The sequence below is a fragment of the Neomonachus schauinslandi genome, chromosome X (assembly GCF_002201575.2).
Source record: "Neomonachus schauinslandi chromosome X, ASM220157v2, whole genome shotgun sequence".
In the NCBI taxonomy this organism is placed as follows: Eukaryota; Metazoa; Chordata; class Mammalia; order Carnivora; family Phocidae; genus Neomonachus; species Neomonachus schauinslandi.
In genome coordinates, this window is record NC_058419.1 from 47133196 (window position 1) to 47157966 (window position 24771).

Here is a 24771-nt window from a genome sequence, read left to right on the forward strand (position 1 = left end):
GTGTCATGATCAGGAAAAGGCAGCTTCCTTCTCTGTTTTACATGAAGTTGCCCTGTTAGGGAAGAAAGGCTTTGTGTTGTCTGAAGTGGCTTGGTGATGCTTGGAGGCTACACAGGACACATGAGAGGTGGAGGTGGTCGGGGTCCTCTGGGTATCCCTGTCCTAGTAAAACAGGACCAAGTCCTGACATCTTAGGGCTATTCTAGGCCCATTTTTTTCTGGTGTGCCCTTATACAATTTAGGATGAGTATTGCACTTGTGGTATTTAATTTTTTTGTGTAGCTTTGCCTAGTCCATAAAAAAAAACATTCATTCATTCAACAAATAGTTACTGAATACCCACTTCGTGTCAGGGATTGTTTTCATGGTTTCAGGAAGAGCAGTGAACAAGACAGACAGAAATTTCTAACATCACAGAATTAACATTCTAGTAGGGGGAGATAAATAATGAAAAAATTAGTGAAACATGGTATTCTGGAAGATAAGTGCTGTGGAGAAAAATAAGGCAGAAAAGGGGGGTTGTCAGTATGGGAGAAATCTTGCAAGTTTAAGTAGGATGGTTAGGTAAGGCTTCAGTGGGATCTAATTATATTCCTTATCACTTCACACACAGACTCTTCTCCAGCCAGGCTGATAGTTCATTCATTCATTAGTGCCTACCCTACCTACCTTTGTATCATACCAGGCACAGGATACACATTTAAGAACAAAACACACATTGCTCCTATCCTTATGGAGCCCAGAGTATAGTGCAGGGGACAGACAGGAAAAAAATATATTACACAGAAAATGACTTACAATCATGGTAAGTGTGATGAAAAGCAGTATAAGGTACTAACATGTAATGTACCATGTATGGAGGACAGTATACACATACTTATCCTAGTAGGATAAAAGTCACAGAGAGACCCCTGAACAAAATTTATTTTTTTTAATATTTTTTAAAGATTTTATTTCTTTATTTGACAGAGAGAGAAAGAGAGAGCACACAAGCAGGGGGAACAGCAGAGGAAGAGGGAGAAGCAGGCTTCCTGCTGAGCAGGGAGGCCCATAGGGGCTCAATCTCAGGACCCTGGGATCATGACCTGAGCCAAAGGCAGATGCTTAACCGACTGAGCCACCCAGGCACCCCGAACCCTGGACAAAATTTAGTCTCATTGGATTATACTGGGAAGGACCATGACAACATGATTATAAAACAAGTCTCATTTGGTTGATGTTGTGTCTAGGGATCCATGAATTTGTGATTTCAAATGTCTGATTGCCATAATTGCATATAGATACCTTTAGCCTCCAGCCCAGCTAATTACTGGCATTTGATTTTTTTTTTTTTTTTTAAAGATTTTATTTATTTATTTGAGACAGAGAATGAGAGACAGAGAGCACAAGAGGGAGGAGGGTCAGAGGGAGAAGCAGACTCCCTGCCGAGCAGGGAGCCCGATGCGGGACTCGATCCCGGGACTCCAGGATCATGACCTGAGCCGAAGGCAGTCGCTTAACCAACTGAGCCACCCAGGCGCCCTGGCATTTGATTTTAAACACACAGACATATATGGTTCTATTTTTCTGGAAAACAAATAAATGACTGGTGTGGTGAATTGTGCACTAGAAAACTGACTTAAAAGGAGGGAAAGCATTAATGAAGATAATGGCTGATTTTTAGAGCAGAGTGCCTGTTTGTTTGTTCTTCTCCTTTCATTGTGCCTCCAAAGCTTCAAAACCCCCTAAAATGAAAGATTGTAGGATAAAATGCATTCTTTTTATTTTTAAACCATGGAGAGCAAAGTATTTTAATGAGGAAATATATTATATTATTCTCCTGTAAACCAAGGGCTAATAGCCTGGAACTGGTACTTTGGCTCCCTAAAAGTCCAACAAGACAAGCCAATTACAGACTCTGAAACATTTTTATTTTTAGTTTCTCGTAATAGCGATTCATTCTCTGCTATGGTACATTAACTGGGAAACAAGTTGAAATGAGAGTTTTGGCACCTTTAGAATAATTGACTATATTTACCAAACTCCTAATAGTGCACAGAGGTTGGTGGGGGGAGGGCTAGAAGAGCAAACGATTAGGTAAGGGGAAAGTGCCTCCAAGAAGGCATGATTTTCAAATTGACATCTGTGGAATACAGTTTAGCTTAACCTTTTTTTTCCTTTCAGTTTATTCTTCAAGTAGATGATAGTTTGGTTATTTATGCTGATTTCTGCCTTTATGTATGATATGGTGTTACTTTGGTGAGCAGGAATAATTAGTTGTTTACAAACAAAGAGTGCAATAGGTGCAGCTGTGATATTCTTCTCCATACCAGGATCTCTAGCAGTCCCCAGTTGTCCTCTGTATCTGGGTAACGCTGTTAGCTTGTCCTGTTCGCTTTCCTTTTAGGTGGAGTTTCTTTTGTTTTGGAGGCCTGTTACTGTTTTGATCTACTCTTCCTTCAGTGGCTCTGCTTGCCTATCTGGTGGTCTTTTTGGAAGTTCCAACCCAGTGCCAATCTGAAGCAGGGCTGGTAATGCCAAGTGGAAGGAATCTTTGGGAAGGATATAAATGTAATGAGGGAAGAAAGTTGAAGTTAAATGAACTGCTAAAACAAATATAATCTTAGGCCTCATTAATGAAGTATAGTTCCCTGATTATGGGATGAATTAACCCCTCAGAACTCTCTGCGGCTCGGATACATCTGGAGTGTTAAATTCAATTCTGAATGCCTTATTTCAAGTAGCACACTGACAGACTTGAGTAAGCTTCAAAGAAGGTTAAGAAACTGGTAAAGGGCCTGGAGACCATGTCACTTTTGGAAAAATATTTGTATTGCTTAATTCTGTTGGAGGCAAAACTCAGCTGCATGAAGCCAACATTATCATTGGGCTGCACTGGGCAAATGTGTTGAAATGAAGAGACTGAAACTAAAATGTCACAAAAGCATAAAACATTCTTCTTTTTAATGTTTGGATTGTGAGTTAGTTTGAGTAAAACTATGTAGGCATACCTCGGAGGTATTGCGGGTTATGTTCCAGACCATCACAATAAAGTAAATATCACAGTAAAGTGAGTTAAATGAATTTTTTGTTTTCCTAGTGCATATAAAAGTTATGTTTTTCATTATACTGTAATCTATGAAGTGTGTAATAGTGTTATGTATAAAAATGTACATACCTCAATTAAAAATACTTTATTGCTAAAAAATGCTAACCATCATCTGACCTTTCAGCGAGTCATAAATTTTTTGCTGGTGGAGGGTCTTGCCTCCATATTGATGGCTGCTGACTGATCAGGGTGGTGATTGCTGAAGGTTAGGGTGCGGTGGCAATTTCTTAAAACAAGACAACAATGAAGTTTGCCACATCAATTGATTCATCCTTTCACAAATGATTTCTTTGTAGCATGTAATGCTGTTTGATAGCATTTTACCCATAGTAGAACCTCTTTCAAAATTGGATCACTTCTTTCAAACTCTGCTGCTGCTTTATCAACTAAGTTTATGTCATATTCTAAATCCTTTGTTGTCTTTTCAACAACCTTCACAGCGTCTTTACCAGGAGTAGATTCCATCTCAAAAAACCACTTTCTTTTCTTATCCATAAGAGGCAACTCTCCTAATCCATTAAAAGCAAGTTTTATCATGAGATTGCAGCATTTCAGTCCCATCTTCAGGCTCTACCTCTAATTCTAGTTCTCTTGTTCTTTCCACCACATCTGCCGTTACTTCCTTCACTGAAGTCTTGAATCCCTCAAAGTCATCCATAAGGGCTGGAATCAACTTCTTCTAAACTCCTGTTAATGTTGATATTTTGATCTCTTCCCATGAATCATGAATGTTCTTTTTTTTTTTTTTTTAGATTTTATTTATTTATTCATGAGAGACAGAGAGAGAGGCAGAGGGAGAAGCAGGCTCCCAAGGAGCAGGGAGCCCGATGCGGGACTCGATCCCAGGACTCTGGGATCATGACCTGAGCCGAAGGCAGACACTTAACCATCTGAGCCACCCAGGCACCCCAAATCATGAATGTTCTTAATGGCATCAAGAATAGTGAATCCTTTCCAGAAGATTTTCAATTTACATCACCTGGATCCATCAGAGGAATCACTATCTTGGCAGCTAGAACCTTACAAAATATATTTCTTAAATAATAGGACTTGAAAGTTGAAATGAATTCTTGATCCGTGGGCTGCAGAATGGATGTTGTGTTAGCAGGCATGAAAACCTCATGAATCTCATTATGTATCTCCATCAGAGCTTTTGGTTGACCAGGTGCATTGTCAATGAACAGTAATATTTTGGAAGGAATCTTTTTTTTCTGAGCAGTAGGTCTCAACAATAGGTTCCAGATACCCAGTAAACCATAGTGTAAGCAGGTGTGCTGTCATCCAAGCTTTGTTGTTCCATTGATAGAGTACAGACAGAGAAGATTTAGCATATTTCATAAGGGCCCTAGGATTTTCAGAATGGTACATGAGCATTGGCTTAAACTTAAAGTCACCAGCTGTACTGGTCCCTAACAAGTGAGTCAGCCTAAGCTTGAAGCTTTGAAGCCAGGCATTGACTTCTCCTCTCTAGCTATGAAAGTCCTAGATGGCATCTTCTAATAGAAGGCTGTTTCATCTACACTGAAAATCTTTTGTTTAGTGTAGCCATCTTCATTAATGATCTTAGCTAGATCTTCTGGAGAACTTGCTGCAGCTTCTACATCAGCACTTGCTGCTTCACCTTGCACATTTGTGTCAAGGAGATAGCTTCTTTCCTTAACCTCAAACTTTCTTCTGTAGCTTCCTCACCTCTCAGTCTTCATAGAATTGAAGAAACTTAGGGCCTTGCATTGGATTAGGCTTTGGCTTAAGGAAATGTTGTGGCTGGGTTGAGCTATCCAGATCACTAAAACCTTCTCCATATCAACAATAAGGCTCTTCTACTTTCTTATTATTTGTGTGTTCACTGGAGTAGCACTTTCAGTTTCCTTGGCTAAATGACACAAGAGGCTTAGCTTTCAGCCTATCTCAGATTTCTATATGTCTTCCTCATGAAGCGTAATCATTTCTAGGTTTTGATTTGAAGTGAGAGACGTGTGACTCTTCCTTTCACTTGAACACTTAAAGGCCATTGTAGGGTTATTAATTGGCCTAATTTCAGTATTGTTGTGTCTCAGGAAATAGGGAGGCCTGAGGAGAGGGAGAGATATGGGGAGATGGCAGGTTGGTGGAGAAATCAGAACACACACATTTATCCATTAAGTTTGCTATCTTATATGGGTGCAGTTCATGGTGTCCCCAGACAATTACAGTACTAATATCAGAGATCACTGGACAACCATAACAAATACAATAATAATGAAAAAGTTTGAGAAACTGAGAATTAATCAACATGTGATACAGAGACATTCAGTGACCAAATGCTATTGGAAAAATGACACTGATAGACCAGCTTGATACAGGTTTGCCACAAACCTTCAATTTGTAAAAACTGCAATGGCTGTGAAGGGCAATAAAGGGAAGCACAATAAAAAGAGGTGTGCCTATATCCTGTTGGAACCCAGGACCAGCTAATTATTTGCCCAGCTCAAGAGCTTTCACATACACAGCATGGAAAATCAGTTCTCAGGTATAAGGCCAAAACCTGATGGATCATTGGGTCATCAGGGACATTTCCCTTCTCGTTCTAGAATGCTCTGTATTTAATCTTCTCATCATTAATGAATAGATAATCACCACTGCCAGAGGCCGAGCTGTAGAAAGGATGGACAAATGACTAGTATGCTGTCTTCCATCTTCTTGACCCCCTTTGCAGCTTTGTAGCAGTGTGCTTTTAGTGGAGTTAGGAAGGGGTTAATATCTTCGAAAAACCTTGGATATGGCTTGTTTTCCTCCTAGGAATATTGAAAAGATGAACATGTAGTAGGAAATTTTGAGATTTTTCTGGTATTATGGACTCCTTTCCCAAAAAAGCACTTCCAGTAATAATAAGCCCAAATGACAGAAGAAATATTAGGAAAATAAAATTTCAAAAGGCAAATTTTATGAAATGGTTGACTGCCATTGTATCCTCATTATTTTTAGAACACAGGGAGAGGTTGTTCATACCTTTATTTATTCTCTATCTTCTCATGCCTTATTCATTTATATTTTAAAGCACAGCGAGGAAAACTTTGTGAGGCAAGAGATAAAAGTCATCTTTGTTTACACAGAAACACGATGTGTACATTGTTGGCTCAAGTCCTGTAGTAGACAGGCTGGCTTCAGAGTCATCCATGCCCTGTTATGCAGGAAGAGAAGACACAGAAACATTGTTCTCAGAGCAGAGATGGTGTTTCTGAACAAGTCAAGATCTTCCTTGTTTCTTCTTGTGACCTTTCCTCACCTTGGGCTCTGGATGGGGTCAGGCTTCCAGGGATGGCTTGCAGTTAGCTGGTAAGTGATGGGGAGGGACTAGGACTCAGCAGCACCTGGAAGGCAGGAGGGCTGCCCACAAAATTTCAGCTTCTGGAGAAAAGGCACGGTGTCAGGTGATCAGAAGAAGAATGGAACAAGCATAAAATCCACATCTTCTGACTCCATAAAAAGAGAAAAAGTGCTTGCTTTGCTCCCTCCCAAGCACGTAAATTTTATGGTAATCTCACACTGAGAGTGAGTGGGTCTGACGTGCTGAGAAAAATGAAGGTCTCCACCTACGGGCTGCTGCCCGAAAGAGCTGAATCTTCCTTTTCTACCTCTGACAAGTGGAGTAGGGGACGTTTTAAGAGGCTATCCAAGCTAGGGTTGACTTGCTCAGGATTCATCTTTATGCAAAGGCTGCAAAAGGAATTTGGAAGTCCTGAACATCTGACCACTGGAGAAAACCTTTACGGGCTCAAAAATCAGTCTCTGTGGTTTAATTAGCTACCCATCCGGACATTGATTTTTCTAGCACTTGTACTGAATGTAACTCTTCTAAACTTTACAGAAGAGCCAACCCAAATCCAGCTGGATTTGTGGCTGTAAGGATGTTGCTTGATTTTATTAAGTATGGCTTATGCTCTCTCTCTCTCTCCCCTGACACTCATACATAACTTGCAAAATCAAGAATTAGAGCTAGAGAGAAGCAAACTTTTCCCCCCAAAGTTTTTCCCGCTTCCATCCTCTGCTTAGATCTCGTGTGTGAAGGCAGTTCTGATGGTGTTATCCAGAGGGGCCTTCTAGGTTGCTCTCTCCTCTGTGCTCCACATGTATATACATTATCCACATTATAATTGTGTCTTGACTTACTGGTCCCCAACACTAGAACTGTGAGCTCCTTGAGGGCAGGACTAGAAATCTAATTCATCTCCATATCCCTAGTATCTACCCTAGGGCCTGGCACATAGTCTTAACAGTATTTGTTGAATTGAATTGAATTAAATTATTTCGGCCCTGAGCTGTACTAGCTGCCATTTGTTTTGCATCAGGCAGTTGTGGGAGCATGAGGCAAATCTTTTCAATTGTGGGGAGGGCTCTGGATGATCTCTTTTCGCTTTTTATTCTACCCCTTCTCATTGCTCCCATCTACTGGTTTCCACTACTGGTTGCCTACGGTTTGTGCAAGGAAAGGTCTTAAACACAGTGCAGGGTTTTCTGTGACTTTTATGCCTTTTGACCCGGGACTGATGGCTTTGTCATTTTACTCAGCCCTTATAGAGTACGGTCAAATTTGATTGAGACTAACTTGGGGGCAGGCCATTGGGAATTATAGATAGAAAAGAAATGCAATTTTATCGCTTTGAATTTCATAGAGTAATAAGTAGACTAACAAAGCTCTTGCCAGGAAATTTTGCCAAGTAGACGTCTTTGGTCCTGCTTTAATGAATAAATAAGAATAATGCGCAATTAACATATTTATTGTTTGTAAATTGCTTCTAAAGTGCTTAAAAACAATTTATGCTCTTGAGTAGTTTAAACACTTCCCTTGTAATCTTGCTTACACCATAATTTGCTCAGCAAACTTTAAAAAAAATAGATACAGCAGCCTAGCTCTATCTGAATGATCACCAAATATGAATTAGTGATGTTTGAACTACAAAGGTATGACTCCAACACAAAAAAGCAAGTAAACTTGAGAACGATGCTTTGAGGAAGTGGGCAGAGCAGATTCCTTCTTTCCTATTTAGATGCTGTTAGTGATAGAGGCAGGAGCTTAGATTTAGTTCCTCAGTTCTATTTAGAGAAGAGAAAAGCTCTCTCAGAAGGAAGGAATACTGGCCATCATTCTAGCCCCCACTCAGTGGTCTAATGCCAATTTCCACTGAGGCAGAAAAATGAGCAAATTTACCTTTTAGATAATTTCCCTATGATCAAACAATCTCCAGTGGGCAAGACTAATAGAAGATACTGTATTTTGATTACAGTTTATCTCTAGCAATTATAGATGAGCAATTTAAGTGGCAACAAAGCAAGTCATTTGCTAGAATGAGGCCATATTTCACAGAGCTTTATCATTCGACTTTCTCTGGATCACTCAGCTAAAGAGAGTCAGTTTCCTTGGGCGGATCATACATTCTCTTTCTACGGTATCCTGAGGAGCAGTTATTTTTCTTAATGATAGGATATTGGTAAGAAATGATCTTCAGAATAGTGTGTGTGTGTGGGGAGAGAGTCCCAAATATTTTTTTTTTAAATGTTCTATGGGTATATGGTTTTGTGATGGTCATGAGTTCAAAAGGAAATTTTTCAAAGCCTACAGTGGACAGCATAGCATTGTCAGACTGCACTAATGATGTGAAGGACCTTTGCAAATGACCATTTTGCAGTAAAGCAATTGAAGGCTCTATCATGTTCTGAAGAAGTAATTAATATTGCATAAAAGGATTTTTTTGAATTTATGAAGGATAGATCTCAGAAGGGACTATATAGATTGAAAGCAAAAGCAGTAAGTCAGCCAGCTGGGCTTCCATTTCCTACAGCCTCTGAAGTTAGACTGGATGGCAGGTCCCCTGGTCCAAGAAGCAGGAGTCTTAGTTTCTTGCACTGACTCTGCCAATCCTAGGCTTTTTGATCTTGAATTCAAAATCTCTCTGTGCCTCAGTTTTCCATCTGTTTTATAAGGGGAAATGATACTTTGCCTATATACTTCTGAAGTCTGTTGTGGTTGTTGGAAAAGGTCATAGGTGAGGGCTCTGTGAAAAACAGTTGCCACACCAATACAAGGTACTATTTAAGAAAATAACGTTTTAAATGGAACCATTGAGACACACAGCTCTACAGGTGTTTCTCATTCTGTTAGATTATAAACATCGCCTTTAAAGGTGTGGGTTGCATCATGTTTGATACAATGTATATTACATACCAGTGTCTTCATATTAATAAACATGGATTCTAAATCTTTAGGTTTTTAAGTCATACTTTGGAGGCATGAAAGAGATGGGAATAGAAAGATGGGAAGACAGAAAGTTAGATTTTTACTTAAGCCAGTTCTCCCTACTGTCTAAATTCTTGAGAAATGTTGGAACAAATACAAGTCTAGAAAGCACAGGAGCCTTTTTAAAAAGAGCTTTGCCAATCTTACATTTCTGATTCAATCTATCAAAGGGACAAGTGAGCTCTTCCTATCTCATAGACATGTCTAACATCTGCTGTTATTAAATTAACAAACAGTGGGTGAGCACCTGCTGTGTGCCAGGAACAGTGACAGGAACTGAGGATTTGGACACTAAAGATGTTGTCCTTACCCTTAAGGAGTTTCCAGCCTCGTGGTGGTGACAAATAGGCAATACAATGTGTTAACATGATATGATAGAGGTAAGTGTATTCCTTATATTTCCTTAGGTCACCAAGTACCTCACATTTCAGAACTGGAGAGTCCTAAGTCACAGGCCAACAGTCTTGCTCTAAGGCAGCACTGCCCAATAGAACTTTATGTGATGATGGAAATCTATATATCTGTGCTGTCTGATATGGTAGCCACTAGCCACATTTGCCTATTGAGCACCTGAAATGTGGCTACTGTGAACAAGTAACTAAATTTTTAAAATTTTATTTTTGTTAACTGAAATTTAAATAGCTACATGTGTCTATCCTATTGAACAGCACGGCTGTAAGGAATGGTAGAGTGGGCCCATAGTCAGGCTCCAAGGCAGTCCTGAGTGGAAATCTCTCTTGTTATTCTGAATCTTAGAAAGCCCTAGTCAAGCTGTCCCCATCCTTTAACCCTGTTTTTCTATTCACATACTACACTAGTCTTTGAATGGCTCATTTCCAACTGACAGCTCTGAATTATGCATGTTAATGTGCTTTACTTAACCCTGGGATAAGGGTTTTTTTTTCTTCCTTTCCCTCCCTCTCTCCCTTTTTTTCTTTTTTTAAGAAAAGAGATTCTGTGACAGCTCAGTCATAACAAAGGAAGGAAATGGGGTGAAGGAAAACTAGTTTATAAAGGCTTTTAAAATGTCTCAAATTTTGATTTTCACATAATTTCAGATGGTATAAGGTCATTTCAGCTCTCTTTAAGCTGAGTTTTCTCTGTCTCTTTTATACACACACACACACACACACACAGAGACACACACACAGATACACACACACTCCAGCTAAGGTGTCTGCTGCAGGAGGTTGGGCTCCTTCTATTCCTATTGAATCAGCAATTAGAAAAGTTGGGTCCATATATAGTTTTTATCTCTCAGGCAAAAACCAAGAAAGTTCGCTGCATTATTTCTTCTTCTGGTAGAACAGATAGGAAGAGAATGAGCTAAAATGTCCTAGTAGGGAACTCCAGAAAGAAAACTCTTCATAATGTTCAATGGGAATTTAGTTGGAAATAGAAATAAATATGCAAGGTAGATCAACTTTATGACCTGAGGATCAGAAGATCTGTCATTTGTCTAGTAATACAGTCTTAGAAAGTACCTACACATATATTATTTTATTTGATCCTAAAAATAATTCTGTAAGATAGGACAGATGTTATTTCCATTTTATTGATTAGGAAATTGAGGCGAGGTTCAGTGATTTCTGCAAGGTCACACAGCTGGTAAGAATTTTTTCTATTTTCATTTTGAGGGCTCTGTATTTGGAGGCTTTCTAGGGATTTCCTTTGAATATTCTATGATCTTTTCTAAGCTTATAACCATCTGCAAAAACAGTTGCCAGGGTGACCTATGGCCCTAACTGAAGTAGTGTCCACCAAAGCATTTCCCTCACCAAAATTATGCATAATGTGTGTGTGTGCACACATATGTGTGTGAATTAAGACACGATTGCCCACACCTCTTTTTACTTTAACCTCAAACAAAATGTTTGTTATCAAGTAGACACACTATTGAGCAGACCGGGATGAAGAGTGTGCCAGTTTCCTTTGATAAAAGGGTGTAAATGGAGAAAGAGATGTCTCAGAGTATTTGAAAGACCAGCAGGAAGCTGGGGAGGGAGGAACTGAGAACAGGGCAGGGAAAGGAAGGTGGAAATCAATTGCACAGGCTGAAGAGGTATGACTGCCTGACAGAGTACGATGTTATGTTTCTGACAGTGTTAATTTTTTTTTTTTGACAGGTAAGTTTGGGATTGTTCCTGGTTTTTGCTGCTGGGAGTCTGATGGTAGAGGCAGAGTGAAGTGTTCCTTCTCATTTTTTTTTCTTTTTTAATTTTCCAGTTTTAATGAAAAGTAATTGACATCCGTCACTGTATAAGTTTAAGGCATACAGCATGATGGTTTGATTTACATATATTTTGAAATGAGTACCACAATAGGTTCAGCTAGCATCCATCTTCTATACAGATACAATAAAAAGAAAAGAAAGAAAAAAAAATTTTTCTTCTTGTGATGAGAACTCATAGGATTTACTCTCTTAACTTTCCTATATATCCTACAGCAGTGTTACCTATAGTTATCATATTGTACATTACATCCCTAGTACTTATTTATCTTATATGTAGAAGTTTATACCTTTTGAACACCTTCCTCCAATTTCCCCTCCCCCGCCACCTCTGGTAACCTCAAGTCTGACCTTTATTTCTGTGAATTCGGTGTTGTGTTTTTTAATTCCATATATAAGTGAGATCATACAGTATTTGTTCTTCTCTGACTTATTTCACTGAGCATAATGCCTTCAAGGTCTGGCCATGTTGTCACAAATGGTAGGATTTCCTTGTTTTGTTTTTTTTTTTTTAATGGCTGAATAATATTCCAGTGTGTGTGTGTGTATAAAACAACTTCTTCATCTATTTATTCATCGATGGACACTTAGGTTGTTTCCATGTCTTGACTATTGTAAATAATGCTGCTGTGAACATGGGGGTGCAGGGATCTTTTCAAGTTAGTTTTCATTACCTTTGGATATATTCCCAGAAGGAGAATTGCTGGGTCATTTGGTAGTTCTATTTTTGATTTTTTGAGGGTCCTCAATACTGTTTTCCATAGTGGCTATGTATTAATTTACAATCCCACCATCGGTGCACAAGGGTTCCCTTTTCTCCACATCTGTATTGGCATTTGCTTTCTCTTGCCTTTTTGATGATGGACATTCTAACAGGCATGAGGTGATATCTTACTGTGGTTTTAACTTGCATTTCCCTAATGACTAGTGATGTTGGGTATCTGTTCATATACCTGTTGGCCTTTTATATATTTTCTTTAGAGAAATATCTATTCAAGTCCTTTGCCCATGTTTTATTTGTGTTATTTGTATTTTTGCTATTGAGTTGTATGAGTTTTGTATGTATTTTGGATATTAACTTCTTATCAGATATCTGGCTTGCAAATATTTCTCCCACTCCATGTTTTTTTTTTTTCACTTTGTTGATGTTTTTTTTTTCTTTGCTGTGCAGAAGCTTTTTAGCTTGATCTAGTCCCACTTGTTTTTTTTTTTAAGATTTACTTACTTATTTGAGTGGGGGGCAGAGGGTTTGAGTGGGGGACAGAGGGAGAGAGAGAATCTCAAGAAGACTCTCTGCTGAGCATGAGCCGATGCAGGGCTTGATCTCATGACCCTGAGATCATGACCTGAGCTGAAATGAAGATTCGGAGGCCCAACTGACTGAGCCACCCAAGCGCCCTGAGTCCCACTTGTTTTTTATTTTGTTGCTTATGCTTTAGATGTGAAATCCAAAAAATCATTACCAAAACCCATATCAAGGAACTTTGTTTCTTTTTTCTTCTAGGAGTTTCATAGTTTTAAGTCTCATATTTAAGCATTTTATTCATTTTGAGTTAATTTTTGCGAGTGGTGTAAGATATGGGTCCAGTTTCATTTTTCTACATGTGAATATTTATCCCAGTACCATTTATTGAAAATGTCTTTTCCCACTGAGTATTCTTTGCTCCCTTGTCAACTACCATTTGCGACAACATGGCCAGACCTTGAAGGCATTATGCTCAGTGAAATAAGTCAGAGAAGAACAAATACTGTATGATCTCACTTATATATGGAATTAAAAAACACAACACCAAATTCACAGAAATAAAGGTCAGACTTGAGGTTACCAGAGGCGGTGGGGGAGGGGAAATTGGAGGAAGGTGTTCAAAGGTTATAAACTTATAGGTATAAGATAAATAAGTACTAGGGATGTAATGAAATGCAAGTTAAAACCACAGTAAGATATCACCTCATGCCTGTTGACCTTATGTACTTGTGTTTGTTTCTGAGCTCCCAGTTCTGTTCCATTGGCTTATTTCTCTTTTTTTTTTCTGCCAGTACCATACTGTTTTGATGACTATGGCTTCATAGCATACCTTGAAATGAGGAAGTGTGATGCCTCCTGTTTTGTTCTTTCTTAGGACTTCTTTGGCTAGTTGGGTCTTTTGTGGTTCCATAAAAATTTTAAGAGTGTTTTTTCCTGCTTCTGTAAAAAATGCCGTTGGAATCTTGATAGGGATTGCCCTGAATCTCTCCTCATTACTTTTTAATCTTCCTGCAGGAGGAAATTGCTCTAGTTGTGTTCACCACCCTTGAACCTGTCATGTTCAAGCAGGCTAGGTTATTTTTCTCAAATAGTATACCCGGTTAGCCAGTCCTAATTTCTTCTATTTCACTGCATTTTCTAGAATCCTAATGAGATGTGGCCCTAGAGGTGTGAGTGAGGGATATGGAGTGAAACGTCTCGAATTCTAGCTGCAAATGTGACACTGCTTCTCACTAGTAGAGGGCAAATCTCTTAACCTGTTCTGTCCCACCGTTAGTGGGGTTAATAATATTTATTTAGCTCCTAATAGTAGCAGGAGAATTAACTAGTTAATGTTGGTTAAAAGGGAAAAAGAAGGAAGGAAGGAAAGAAAGGAAGGAAGGAAGGGAGGGAGGGAGGAAGGAAGGAAGGGAGAAGGAAAGAAAGAAAGAAAGAAGGAAAGAAAAGAAATGGCAAGTTTTTGTGTATTGTGTTCCTTTCCAAACGCTTAATTCTTTTTTCAGGATGGTAGTAACAGGCAGCATCTGCTCCACTGCAGTCATTAAGCACCTCATGGATGTCTTGCTGGCTGGATGAGAAGCAAAATTCTTCAGTTCTGTGCCATGAGCTCTGTAGAAAATGTACCTACCTTCAGCCCCAGTTTTCAACTTGGCTATTTTCTGCCCATCTAAAAATATTCGTTTCCCTTATGGCTTCTCTAAGGTTTAGTAATTTTTCTCTCTCCTGAAACCCTTTTTATTTACTGTTACTAGTACAAATATTTTGTTTCAGCTGTGGGAGAAAATGATCCCTTTTTTATAACAGCTTGTTAAACATTCTGAAGTTCTTTGTGATATAAAGTTCCATATAGATGCAAGATGCCTTAGTAATTGTTGTTCTGTTCGTGCATTGCATAACCGCATTACAGATTTCTAATACTCTGACAGTTTCAAGCTGCTGACAATATTAGTCACTTTGTGAGGTGTAATTATGGCTTTACTGTGCATGGTTGCCAGCACTCTTATGTCAGATAGTAGCCTTTTGATTAATCTCTGTTTTCAAATCAGCTCAAATTCTAACCTGCCCTTACCTCACACCCTGCATAAAATGAGAAAGTATATTAAGATTTGGGAGGACAGGTAGGGGCTTTTAGAGAATGAGTAAACATTTCCATTACTTTCTTGAATCCTCTTCCTATTGCTTCTCATTTATTGTTCATGAAGTGATGCTAAAGTTTGAGCGCTTTCTTGCCTCCAACACTGATTTGCTGCAATGCTTGTTTAAGTTGCTATAAAATGGAGGCTACTGTGGATTTCCTTGAGTGTCCAGTGCCCTTTATTTAAACTACAGACATAATTAGAGGGTTGCCAACGTTAAGCAACCATGGAGTCTGATTTTGAGAAATATTTATCGTGCCTCATTAAATTCAAAATTAGTACTTAAAAGATCAGAAATAATCTGTTTATATTTTTTTGTGACAGTGAATACAAGTGGATGCTGTGTATGTACATCTTTGACTCTACATATTCCACTGAACTAAGAGATGCCTCTGTTTGCCATGGAAGTAATCAAAATAGCTGCACCAAAAGAGAACTGTGGAGAATTTCATTGACCACAAACAAGAAAATGGTCTATTGTATTGTGTAAAATTAGAAAACATCAAGCTAACATATTCACAATTTCTAAGACTGTATATTACTTGAGTGTTTTTGGTCAGCATGATTACATGTTACAAGCTCGAGCAAAAAGCTAGTACCCGGGAAATTAATTTAGAATGATATGCCAAAGGCTGTTACTCCTTCAATCTGGCATGGGGAGTGGAGGCAACTGGGTTTTAAGTGATGTATAATATAAACAATGAGATTGGGGTTGGAATTGGACTTGGGGGGTGTTGTTTTGGCCCACAAGCACAGGGCCACCCACTGTTTTCCCTCCAAATATTTTAAGTCTTTTCAGCTGACAAGGCTCCTCAGTAGAAATTATACTCTGCAGGAAGCTCCATAGCTGCTAGACAGCAGAGATTTTAGGCACCAGTAAATTAGAATTTAGCAGAAAGGAATGGACCAGCTCAGCTTCTGAGAGTGTGCTGGGCCTTCCCTGAGCCAGAAGGGCTCAAACATAGGCTGTATTCAGGAGAGCTCATATGTGAATCCCTGGGCCATTTCTTGTGGGAGGTCTTACATTTGTTTCTTATTGTCAGTTGGGCCAGCTTTACCAAGTCATAGTTTCTGAAATTGGAGCTACCCCGTAAAGTCATCACTAGTCATGTTAGGTCACCTTGTAAAGATGGTTGCCATTGCCAAGAAAGGACAGTTGAAATAGTCACCAAGGTCTAGGGATGAAAGTGGCTCATTCCTGGGTCCCTTGGACTATGTGACTAGGCTCTCCAGCTGGGACTGGAGAACTACCTTCAGTTAGTGTGTGCCAAATCTGTCTTTGTCTAACTGCTAGACTAGACTATCCTGATTCACTCACTGAAAGGAACTAAGAAAGTCATAATGAGGAAAATAGGTATAAAGCAGACTAATCACTTCCTTGATGTTACCATCTTGGGTTTGCTTTCTGTCTCAGTAGTTGGTAATGCCAAGAACAGTGCTCCTGGGAATTTTTCTTGCTGTCCTTGTTTTGGTGGCATGTTCTGGCTGAGTCAGTATTTAACATGGCTGTAGCACTTAACCTGTCTGTCTTCTTGGCTCTTTAAGAGGGGAATAACAGTTGGCACCTGCTTGTAAAGTACTTTGATATTGGGGATGAAAGGTACTCTGTGCCTGCAAAATAGCTTTAATATGTTGTAGTTACATATTTGGGGATGCTGATTGGACTCCAGGGTTTGTTCCACTGGCAAATGTGATTGATAGCTATTTGCTTCTCAGGGTGGATTTTGTTTATGTGGGATGTGATAGTGTGGCTCACATGATTATGGATTCATCTTATTTACTCTTAAGGTATTTTTACTCACGCCGAGGTCTTGTTGATTTTGCATTTGTACATAGAATAGGCATTAACTGGGGCCTGAGAGCTTTTTATAAGCAGATACTATTTTATAGTGCACCGTACCCCACAGAACACTTAGAAAAAGAGCCCAGAGCCTTATTCAGAAGCCTTTGCTCATCTATTTAATGGTATAGTGCTTAGCCTGGTCTTGCAGCAGGCTTTTGCCTCTGAATTACATGGATTCCTGCAGAAAGCTGCTGTGTTTCTCAAGGAGATCTTTGTAGTAAAATTTGCAACTGGGTTGCTCTTCTAAAGGCACAACTTTGGCCCAATCAACAATGAAGGCAGAGAAAAGCACTTTCCCTAGGCTGCATTCTTTGTCACCTCTAGGTAGTGTGACCACACTGATGGAGCTAGTGAAATTTTAGGAGTGATGATGAAAGGCTACCGAGAGGGGAACTCTTTCAACTTGACTTGTTGGATGTTAGTTAACCACATGGTCTGTGTTGCCCCGTAGATAGCCCTGTCTGGAAAGCCACTGGAATCCTAGAGTTCTCTTTGACATGTAGAAAAGTAGCTGCCACACTGTCAATCTGTGACTCAGAGGACTGCAATCTGGCAGAGCCTTATCTTCTTACAGAAATTTTATCTGCTTTGGTTTGAAAACACGATCTTGTGTCACTGCTGCCATTCCCAGAGATGTGGCAGGACTGTTGGATTTAGATGGGCAGAAAGCACCAAAGTGTGTCAGCTTATCCCGGGCAGTTATATACAGACTACTGTATATTTATAAGGTAATGGTTGGGAGTGAGGACAGAGAACAAATTGTAACTACAGAAGGCAGTGTATAGAATGGATGCTTTCTGAAGAAACAGGACCACTTGGCCTAATAGAATTGATCATCTGCTTTAATTTTGATAAGTAGCCTCATTATTAACCTCTTCTAGCTCTTCTCTGTTCATTCACTGATGTATTTTGTGAATACTTGCTAAGTGTCTATCACTGTGGCAGTGAGGACTCAAAAGAGAGCTTCCAGTCCAGTTGGAGGATGAACTGATATACTACACATGAAATAATCATAGAACCTAAGGAAATGCATAACTACATTGCACAGTCTGTACACAGTGCTGAGAAAATGCTAAGTAATGTGGCATGACCAGTGATGTAGATGTATTAAAAATGAGGGAAATTAGGTATGGGAGAAGTAGAGGACTGATATTGGATGACCACTCAACTAAAGATTTAATTTAGATTTAATGCTGAATCCATCAAGAAACCCCTGTAAAGAGTTCCTTAAACCCTTGGAAAGAGAAGTGCTCTGATGAAAACAATGGGGGAGGAAGAATATCCACATGGCATTTTGCAGAATGGGCTGGAGTAAAAGGCAAATACAGATGAGAAAACAGTGGCACAAGGTGAGGAAGGCTGTGCAAATGGAGCTAAAGGAACAGATACATGCACTCATTCTAAAAACTTGAAGAATTTTATAACCCATTTGACAAGAGAGAGAGGTTGCCTTTATTTATGATGTGACTGAGTACGTGTAAGAAACGTAAAGGCCAGATCCTCCTCTGTGAGTCACCTACTCTCATCAAGCCGTTATGGTGCTATTTAGCTCTATGAAGTTGCAGTGTAATCCTCAAAGTTGTACTCTAGCAGCCTGTATATAAGTATATACATGTATCTGCAGGAGAGTATGTATCACTCTTTGTGTGTGTATGTATTTTTCATGTTTTTGTTTGTTTGTTTGTTTGTTTTTCTGAATGGCTGACATTTTAACCATCCCTGGTAAGAAGTCCATCAGTTTGTGACCTCCTTGCAGGTGCAGCCTCTGTCTTTTTTTTTTTATTTAAATTTTTATTTATTTATTTTTTAAAGATTTTATTTATTTGACAGAGAGAGACACAGCAAGAGAGGGAACACAAGCAGGGGGAGTGGGAGAGGAAGAAGCAGGCTTCCTGCTGAGCAGGAGCCCGATGCGGGGCTCGATCCCAGGACCCTGGGATCATGATTTGAGCCGAAGGCAGCCGCTTAACGACTGAGCCACCCAGGCGCCCCTTTATTTATTTATTTTTATCTGCAGGGATTGGTGCATGTTTATTGAATGGATGAATGAATGAATGAGAGCCTTTTGTTTTAGAATCCTAGAATTTTTGAAGCTTAAAGGGAACACTGACATCATTTGGGTTATTCTCTTCATTTTATAGATAGATAAATTAAGGCTTAAAGAGGGATAAGGTGATTTATTCAAGGCCATCATTTAGTCAGTGACAAACATGGGGAGGCAATTCAGGTTATCCCACTATACATATTGCTCACTGTAGTCAAAATGGATGTTTGTGACTGTGCATGTAAGAGAGAGAGAAAGAGAGAGAGAGAGAGAGAGAGAGAGAGAATGAGAATGAATGAGAATTAGGCCTGAGATGTGTGTAGGCATAGTTACTGGGAGCTTACTTGGCTTGTTTTCCAGTTCAGGGTAAATATGAGCTTTCTAGTGATGGCAACTTTAGGGATGGTGCCTTTTATTCCATCTTCACTAATTCCTGCTTCAGCTGCTGCTGTCTGGATAGATGAGTCTTTGAATATACATTCTAGCTGGAGGCATGCTGGCTTTATTTTTATATATAATTTACATTTTCATTTTTATGTGTTGGGGATAGGAAGTAGGAAAAAGCCATTTGTCAATTCATTTCCTAACAATGCCTTTGTGAAGAGATGTCATTTGAACATCTAAAACAGCATTCGGTTTTAGAAAAGGTTATGGGCCTTTTCATCATTGATCCATAAGTACAATTATCCTTATTAGACATCAGCAGTTAAAAAAAGGACGAGCATTTTAAAATCACTTTGCTGTGCATCTGATTTGTGATTCCAGTTTTCCTGTTTGTATTGCTAAAATGATTAAGAGTTAAAAATTAAAACAAAATAATTAGATAGCAGATTGCAATTAGGATGTTTTTCAGTTTGATGGGACTTTTAAAGTGTATTTTAAAATGGCTATTCATTTTCAAATGAAAACCTTAAGGTTTGAGGATTCTCTGTTTTAATCTCAGTGTCTGCAACCTTTTTTAGCTTTGTGTAGTGACCTGGGGATTTGTGCTACTGGGCAAAGATTCTAGTCCTGGATATCTGCATTTATTGGTTTCTTTCTCCTTTGGGTTGAAGTCTCTCCTGGTGATAAATGTGGTGCTGAGAGAGTCACAGTCACTCTTCCAGAGACTAGGGTAAAATTCAGTGAACTGTAAAAGTAATGCAAAATGACAATTAAAGTAGGACATTCTGGTACCTTGGGGGCCTGACAAAATGGAAGAATTTGAATTGTGATGTGCCAGACTTATTAATATAGAGACATAATATCATACTACCCACCCAGAAGTCTTGCTGGAAACCTCGTATATCCAGAAGGGAGGAGCTCACGATAGGAAGTAGTAATCAAAGAACGCTCCAAAGCAGGTAAAAAAACCAAAAAACAAGAACCAAAACATTACACAAAAGTCTCTATATTAAAGATTATGTAATTTCCCTCTTAGAACAACAACATTTCAGCCCTCTGCCCAGATCTTAACTCTTGTTTTCTAGACATAGTTTCTAAGAACACAGTAGAGTAGAAGGATCAAACTTGAAATGGAAGAGGAGCTGTTTTTGATATATTTGATAGCACTGAGAAGTAATAATACTGAGTGTTTGATAGCAAGGTGGTGAAGGACATATGTTAAAAATTAAAGGCAAGAACTCAAAAACCAGAGCACTTTGGGGGTCAGTGAGTGTACCGGCAAAACCTGCGTGGTACAGTGATTTATGTTTAGAAGGGTGCTCCTAGGGGCGCCTGGGTGGCTCAGTCGTTAGGTGTCTGCCTTCGGCTCAGGTCATGATCCCAGAGTCCTGGGATCGAGCCCCACATCGGGCTCTCTGCTCAGCGGGAAGCCTGCTTCTCCCTCTCCCATTCCCTCTGTTTGTGTTCCCTCTTGCTGTCTCTCTCTCTGTCAAATAAATAAATAAAATCTTTAAAAAAAAAAAAAAAAGAAGGGTGCTCCTAAGTAACCAATAAACAACTGTATGATACCCTTCAGAAATAAGGCAGAATGGTTAGGATTTTAAATCAAAGTTTTAGTCCTTGCAGAGGAAAGCCCTAAGCTATCTAAAAAACTCAGCTATCCAGAAGCACTTATTCTTTAGGTTTTCAGAAAATCAAGGTGTTATTAAACCTAAGCCAAGTGAGAAGTCTGTTCTCAATGAGTTCCTAGGATAAACACTTCTAATTAAAGAAAGGATTTGGGAGGAATATATTAAATGGTAAGAAAGTGACTCTTATTTTCCATTCCATGGAGACTGGAAATAAAAGTTTGCTCTAGACCCATTTTTTAATGTCAAAATTTGTTTTTTCAGAAACAAATGTTTTTCTCGTCTCTTTACTGTGTTCCTATGTTAACTTGTCTGTCTCATTAGAGATGGGGACATTTCCTAGTGAAATTATTGTGACATTTAGAGAAAATTTCCTCTCTCAAATGTTTCATGTTATTTGCCATTTAGAATACTTAGAGAGGGGATTGGAAAAATGTCAAGCAAATTTTGATTAAATAAGGCTAACCAGGAGCCAATACTTTCATGCAAAAAAAGAGAAGCTCTTTTATTACTTCTTTAAAAAGTGTATTTCTGCTCTGGTTCTTTAGCCTCTGTTGAGATGACTTTGATAAATAATCTGACAGAAGACATGCCATCTTCTAAACAGCTGGGCTTGCATTAGAAAACACAGCACATCAGGTCCTTTGCTCAGGACAGTTCTCTCCTCTGGATGTACATTAGAAGTGCCTGGGAAGCTTTAAAAAATACCAGTGCCTGGACCCCACTCCAGGCCAATTACCACAGAATCTCTTGGAGTGGGACCTTGGCAACAGTATTTTTAAAAACCCCAAAGTTCCCTAGTTGATTCTAATGTGCATTAGGGCTGAGAACCACTGGCTTCAGACATGCAAGCTATTCATTAAGAAAAGATTGTTTCTTTCTTCAGGGTGGTCTGAGTCTCATTCTTTGCTTCATCTGAACTGTGGAAAAAATGTACCCTTTCAATGCACAGAAGTTGGGTTTGAGCACATACCTTGAATCAATATGAGCAAGAACACTTGACATCAAATATACACGGACCCATAATAGGCTATCTATGGCCAATTAGCTCAGTTGTTTGGAATGTAGTATTAATGGGGTCAGAATAGTGTATGCTATCAATTAGAATAATTCTGTTTCATAGGTTGTTTCCATAACTCCAATCAAGTGGACTCACAAAGAGACCTGAGACCAATTACAAAAACAAAAAGACAATGGATGACTCAACATAGCCCCATCCACTATGGGAAAATTGGTTCTAGAAATCTGCCTCATGTCTAGTGCTTCAGGTTCTGTAGAAAGCAGGGGATAAGGATTCCCACCATTTCCACCATGAGTCATGATAAATTCAGCTGAACTTCCCCTTTAGATTCCCGTTCTATTGTCCCTATTTTATATAGGAAGAAAGTGAGGCATGCAGAAATTAGGTAATTTACCCAAGGTTGCACAGTGAAACTAGTCATTGAACTCCTGAGTACTTAATCAATTTCCTGTTTTAATTGGATAGCATGCTTTTTGGCAGGTGGAGACTTCCACTTGTTAAATTATATATTGTATTGAATATCATAAAAGAGCACACTTACCCAGCACAAGTTTTGCCTGTTATGTTGGTATAATAAATTAATTCAAGAAATGCTTGTTGCTTGACTGACTGATGGATAACCTCTTCCAGCAATACTTCCAGCATTGTATTCCCAATGCAGCTTCAAGTTTGCCTCTTCTTCCTGTAATTATATTTGCAACAATTTCAGCATCCATTTTCTTATGAACAAATTAGAAACGAACTGACCCTTTTGATTTTTTGCTCTCCCAATTCATCCCTTCCAACAGAACCAAAAATCATTTGTGGTTTACATTAAAGGGGATTTTATCCTCTAGATAAAAGCAGTGTGAGTGGATATTACAGAGCCCATCTTCAAATGAGGAGCATGTAGTGGGCATGAGCATGCCTGAGTAAGTACAAGACAATGGGGGGATTTAGTTTTCTTCACAATACTCTCTCCTCCTTTCTCCCATCTACTCACCACCGCCCTCCCCACCTACTCTAGATACTTAGGGTCCCTACCCTAACTGTTAGCTGTTTGGTACTCATATGGTGGTTGGATTTGCTATCACCTATTCTGTTTTCTCTTCTACCGAACTCTGAGTTCCTTGAAACCAAAAGCTGCATCTAAGAGCCCTGAACAGTTAATGTCTGACAGGTAGTCATCTGAAAGGAATCTGCTGTTTTGTTAGCTAGACAGCTATTGTGTTTCCTTTTTCAGGCACTTTTAGTTGAAGTGATTTCAGGAGGCCCCAAGGAATGGTGAGCGTGGTGAGGATGTCTGGTAGGAAAGCAGGAGGATGGAGATGCGTTTAGGCATTTTCCAGTATATATAATGGTTCAGTGAGAGTAGTACTTCAGTGTTGGGGGTAAGACTCATTTTACTAGGACTTTCAGTTACTTCAGTGTCAACTTTGCTCTGCATTCCCACCTTCCAAGGCTGCCCCCTTTGGGTGTTTTCCCATCTCTTTCATCTGGCAGGTATTCTGCATTTGCTTTTGTAAAGCTGTTGCTCAGGCAGTCTACTGTAACCAGATTAGACAGTCGTGTTTTAATGATAGGAGCTGAGACAGGGTTTGCTTGCAAACTTCATGTTTCACATGAAAGGCTTTGGCACCCCCTGTGGACTGCCCTTCACTCGGTTTCAGGCATAATACTTGTTTGCCTTTATATCTGTGATAAAACGAAGGCCTTCCTGCATAACCAGTGCTGAGCAAAATGTCTTAAAACAAAGGGAAGTGCAGAGTTTAAATCCACAGTAGGGGATTACCTTGCCTGCATTTCCATATCTATGGAATAAATATTTTAACATGTTAATTATCTACTACTAATAAAAATACTTTTGAACTTCCAGTCAATTTGATGGGCACAGAATTACATCCACTGGGAATGGGAAACAATTAGTTTCTGTAAAGATTGTGGGTCATGCTGGATCTTCCTCTAAGTGCTTGCATGGTCAGTAGCCATCCGTATTCTAGGGGCTGTTTATATCAATTTCATCTTGGTCTGCAGGTGAGGGCTGCCTCCATGGAGCCCCCAGGGCCCTAAGGAGGCGGCAGGCATTCCTCAGGCTGTTACCCCACCACGGCCTCGGTTTGTGATTCATTCATTGCTTCTCGCCCAGCAGAAAAATTCCCTCTAAGTAGGACAGTTTGGCTCTTTTCATGAATCATCTATATAACCTTTTTAATCTTTTTTTTTCCCATTGCAGACTGAAAACTATTCCTTTGATTCCAACTATGTGAATAGCCGAGCCCATTTAATCAAAAGGTATGTTGGTTTGCTTGCCTATTTCTACAACTAAGCTTCATTTAATATAAAAAGCAAAACAGATTAAACCTTTGAAAGGATGCCTTTGTGGTTTTTTTTTTTTTAAGATTTTTTTATTTATTTGAGAAAGAGAGAGACTCTCAAGCAGACTTCCTGCTGAGTGGGGTGTCTGACTCGGGGCTGGATCTCAGGACCCTGAGACCATGACTGGAGCTGAAATCAAGAGTCGGGTGCTTAACCCACCGAGCCACCCAGGTGCCCCATGATGCCTTTGTTTTTGGATTTTAAAATGAATGCCTATCTGCTTATTGTAAGCGATTTGAAAAATTCAGAAAAACATAAAAAAATAAAAATCACTGGTAATGCCACTATGCCAAAATAATCACTGTTGACATTTTACCATATTCCTTTACATCAAAATGTATGCATAAACACAAATTAAAAACTGGGGTCATATTCAAATATGGTTTTATATAGTGATCTTGAAATCTAATATTAGAAAACAGATACTTTCAAAATCATGTTGATATCAAAATCCTTGTTGCTCTGCACTTTAAATTAAGAGAGGCCTTAAACAATTTCTCATGTGGAACTTCCAGTGAATTTC

The 24771-nt window shown here is 39.2% G+C and overlaps 1 protein-coding gene across 3 annotated transcripts in view; it reads left to right on the plus strand.

Moving 5' to 3' along the window:
- Window positions 1-24771, plus strand: part of PCDH19 (protocadherin 19) — a 120563-nt gene that overhangs the window by 42463 nt on the left and 53329 nt on the right. For all 3 annotated transcript variants that reach the window (XM_021694581.1, XM_021694511.1, XM_021694662.1), the window contains one exon: window positions 24106-24164. In XM_021694581.1, coding sequence (XP_021550256.1) covers window positions 24106-24164 — 59 coding nt within the window. The remainder of the gene's footprint in view (window positions 1-24105; window positions 24165-24771) is intronic.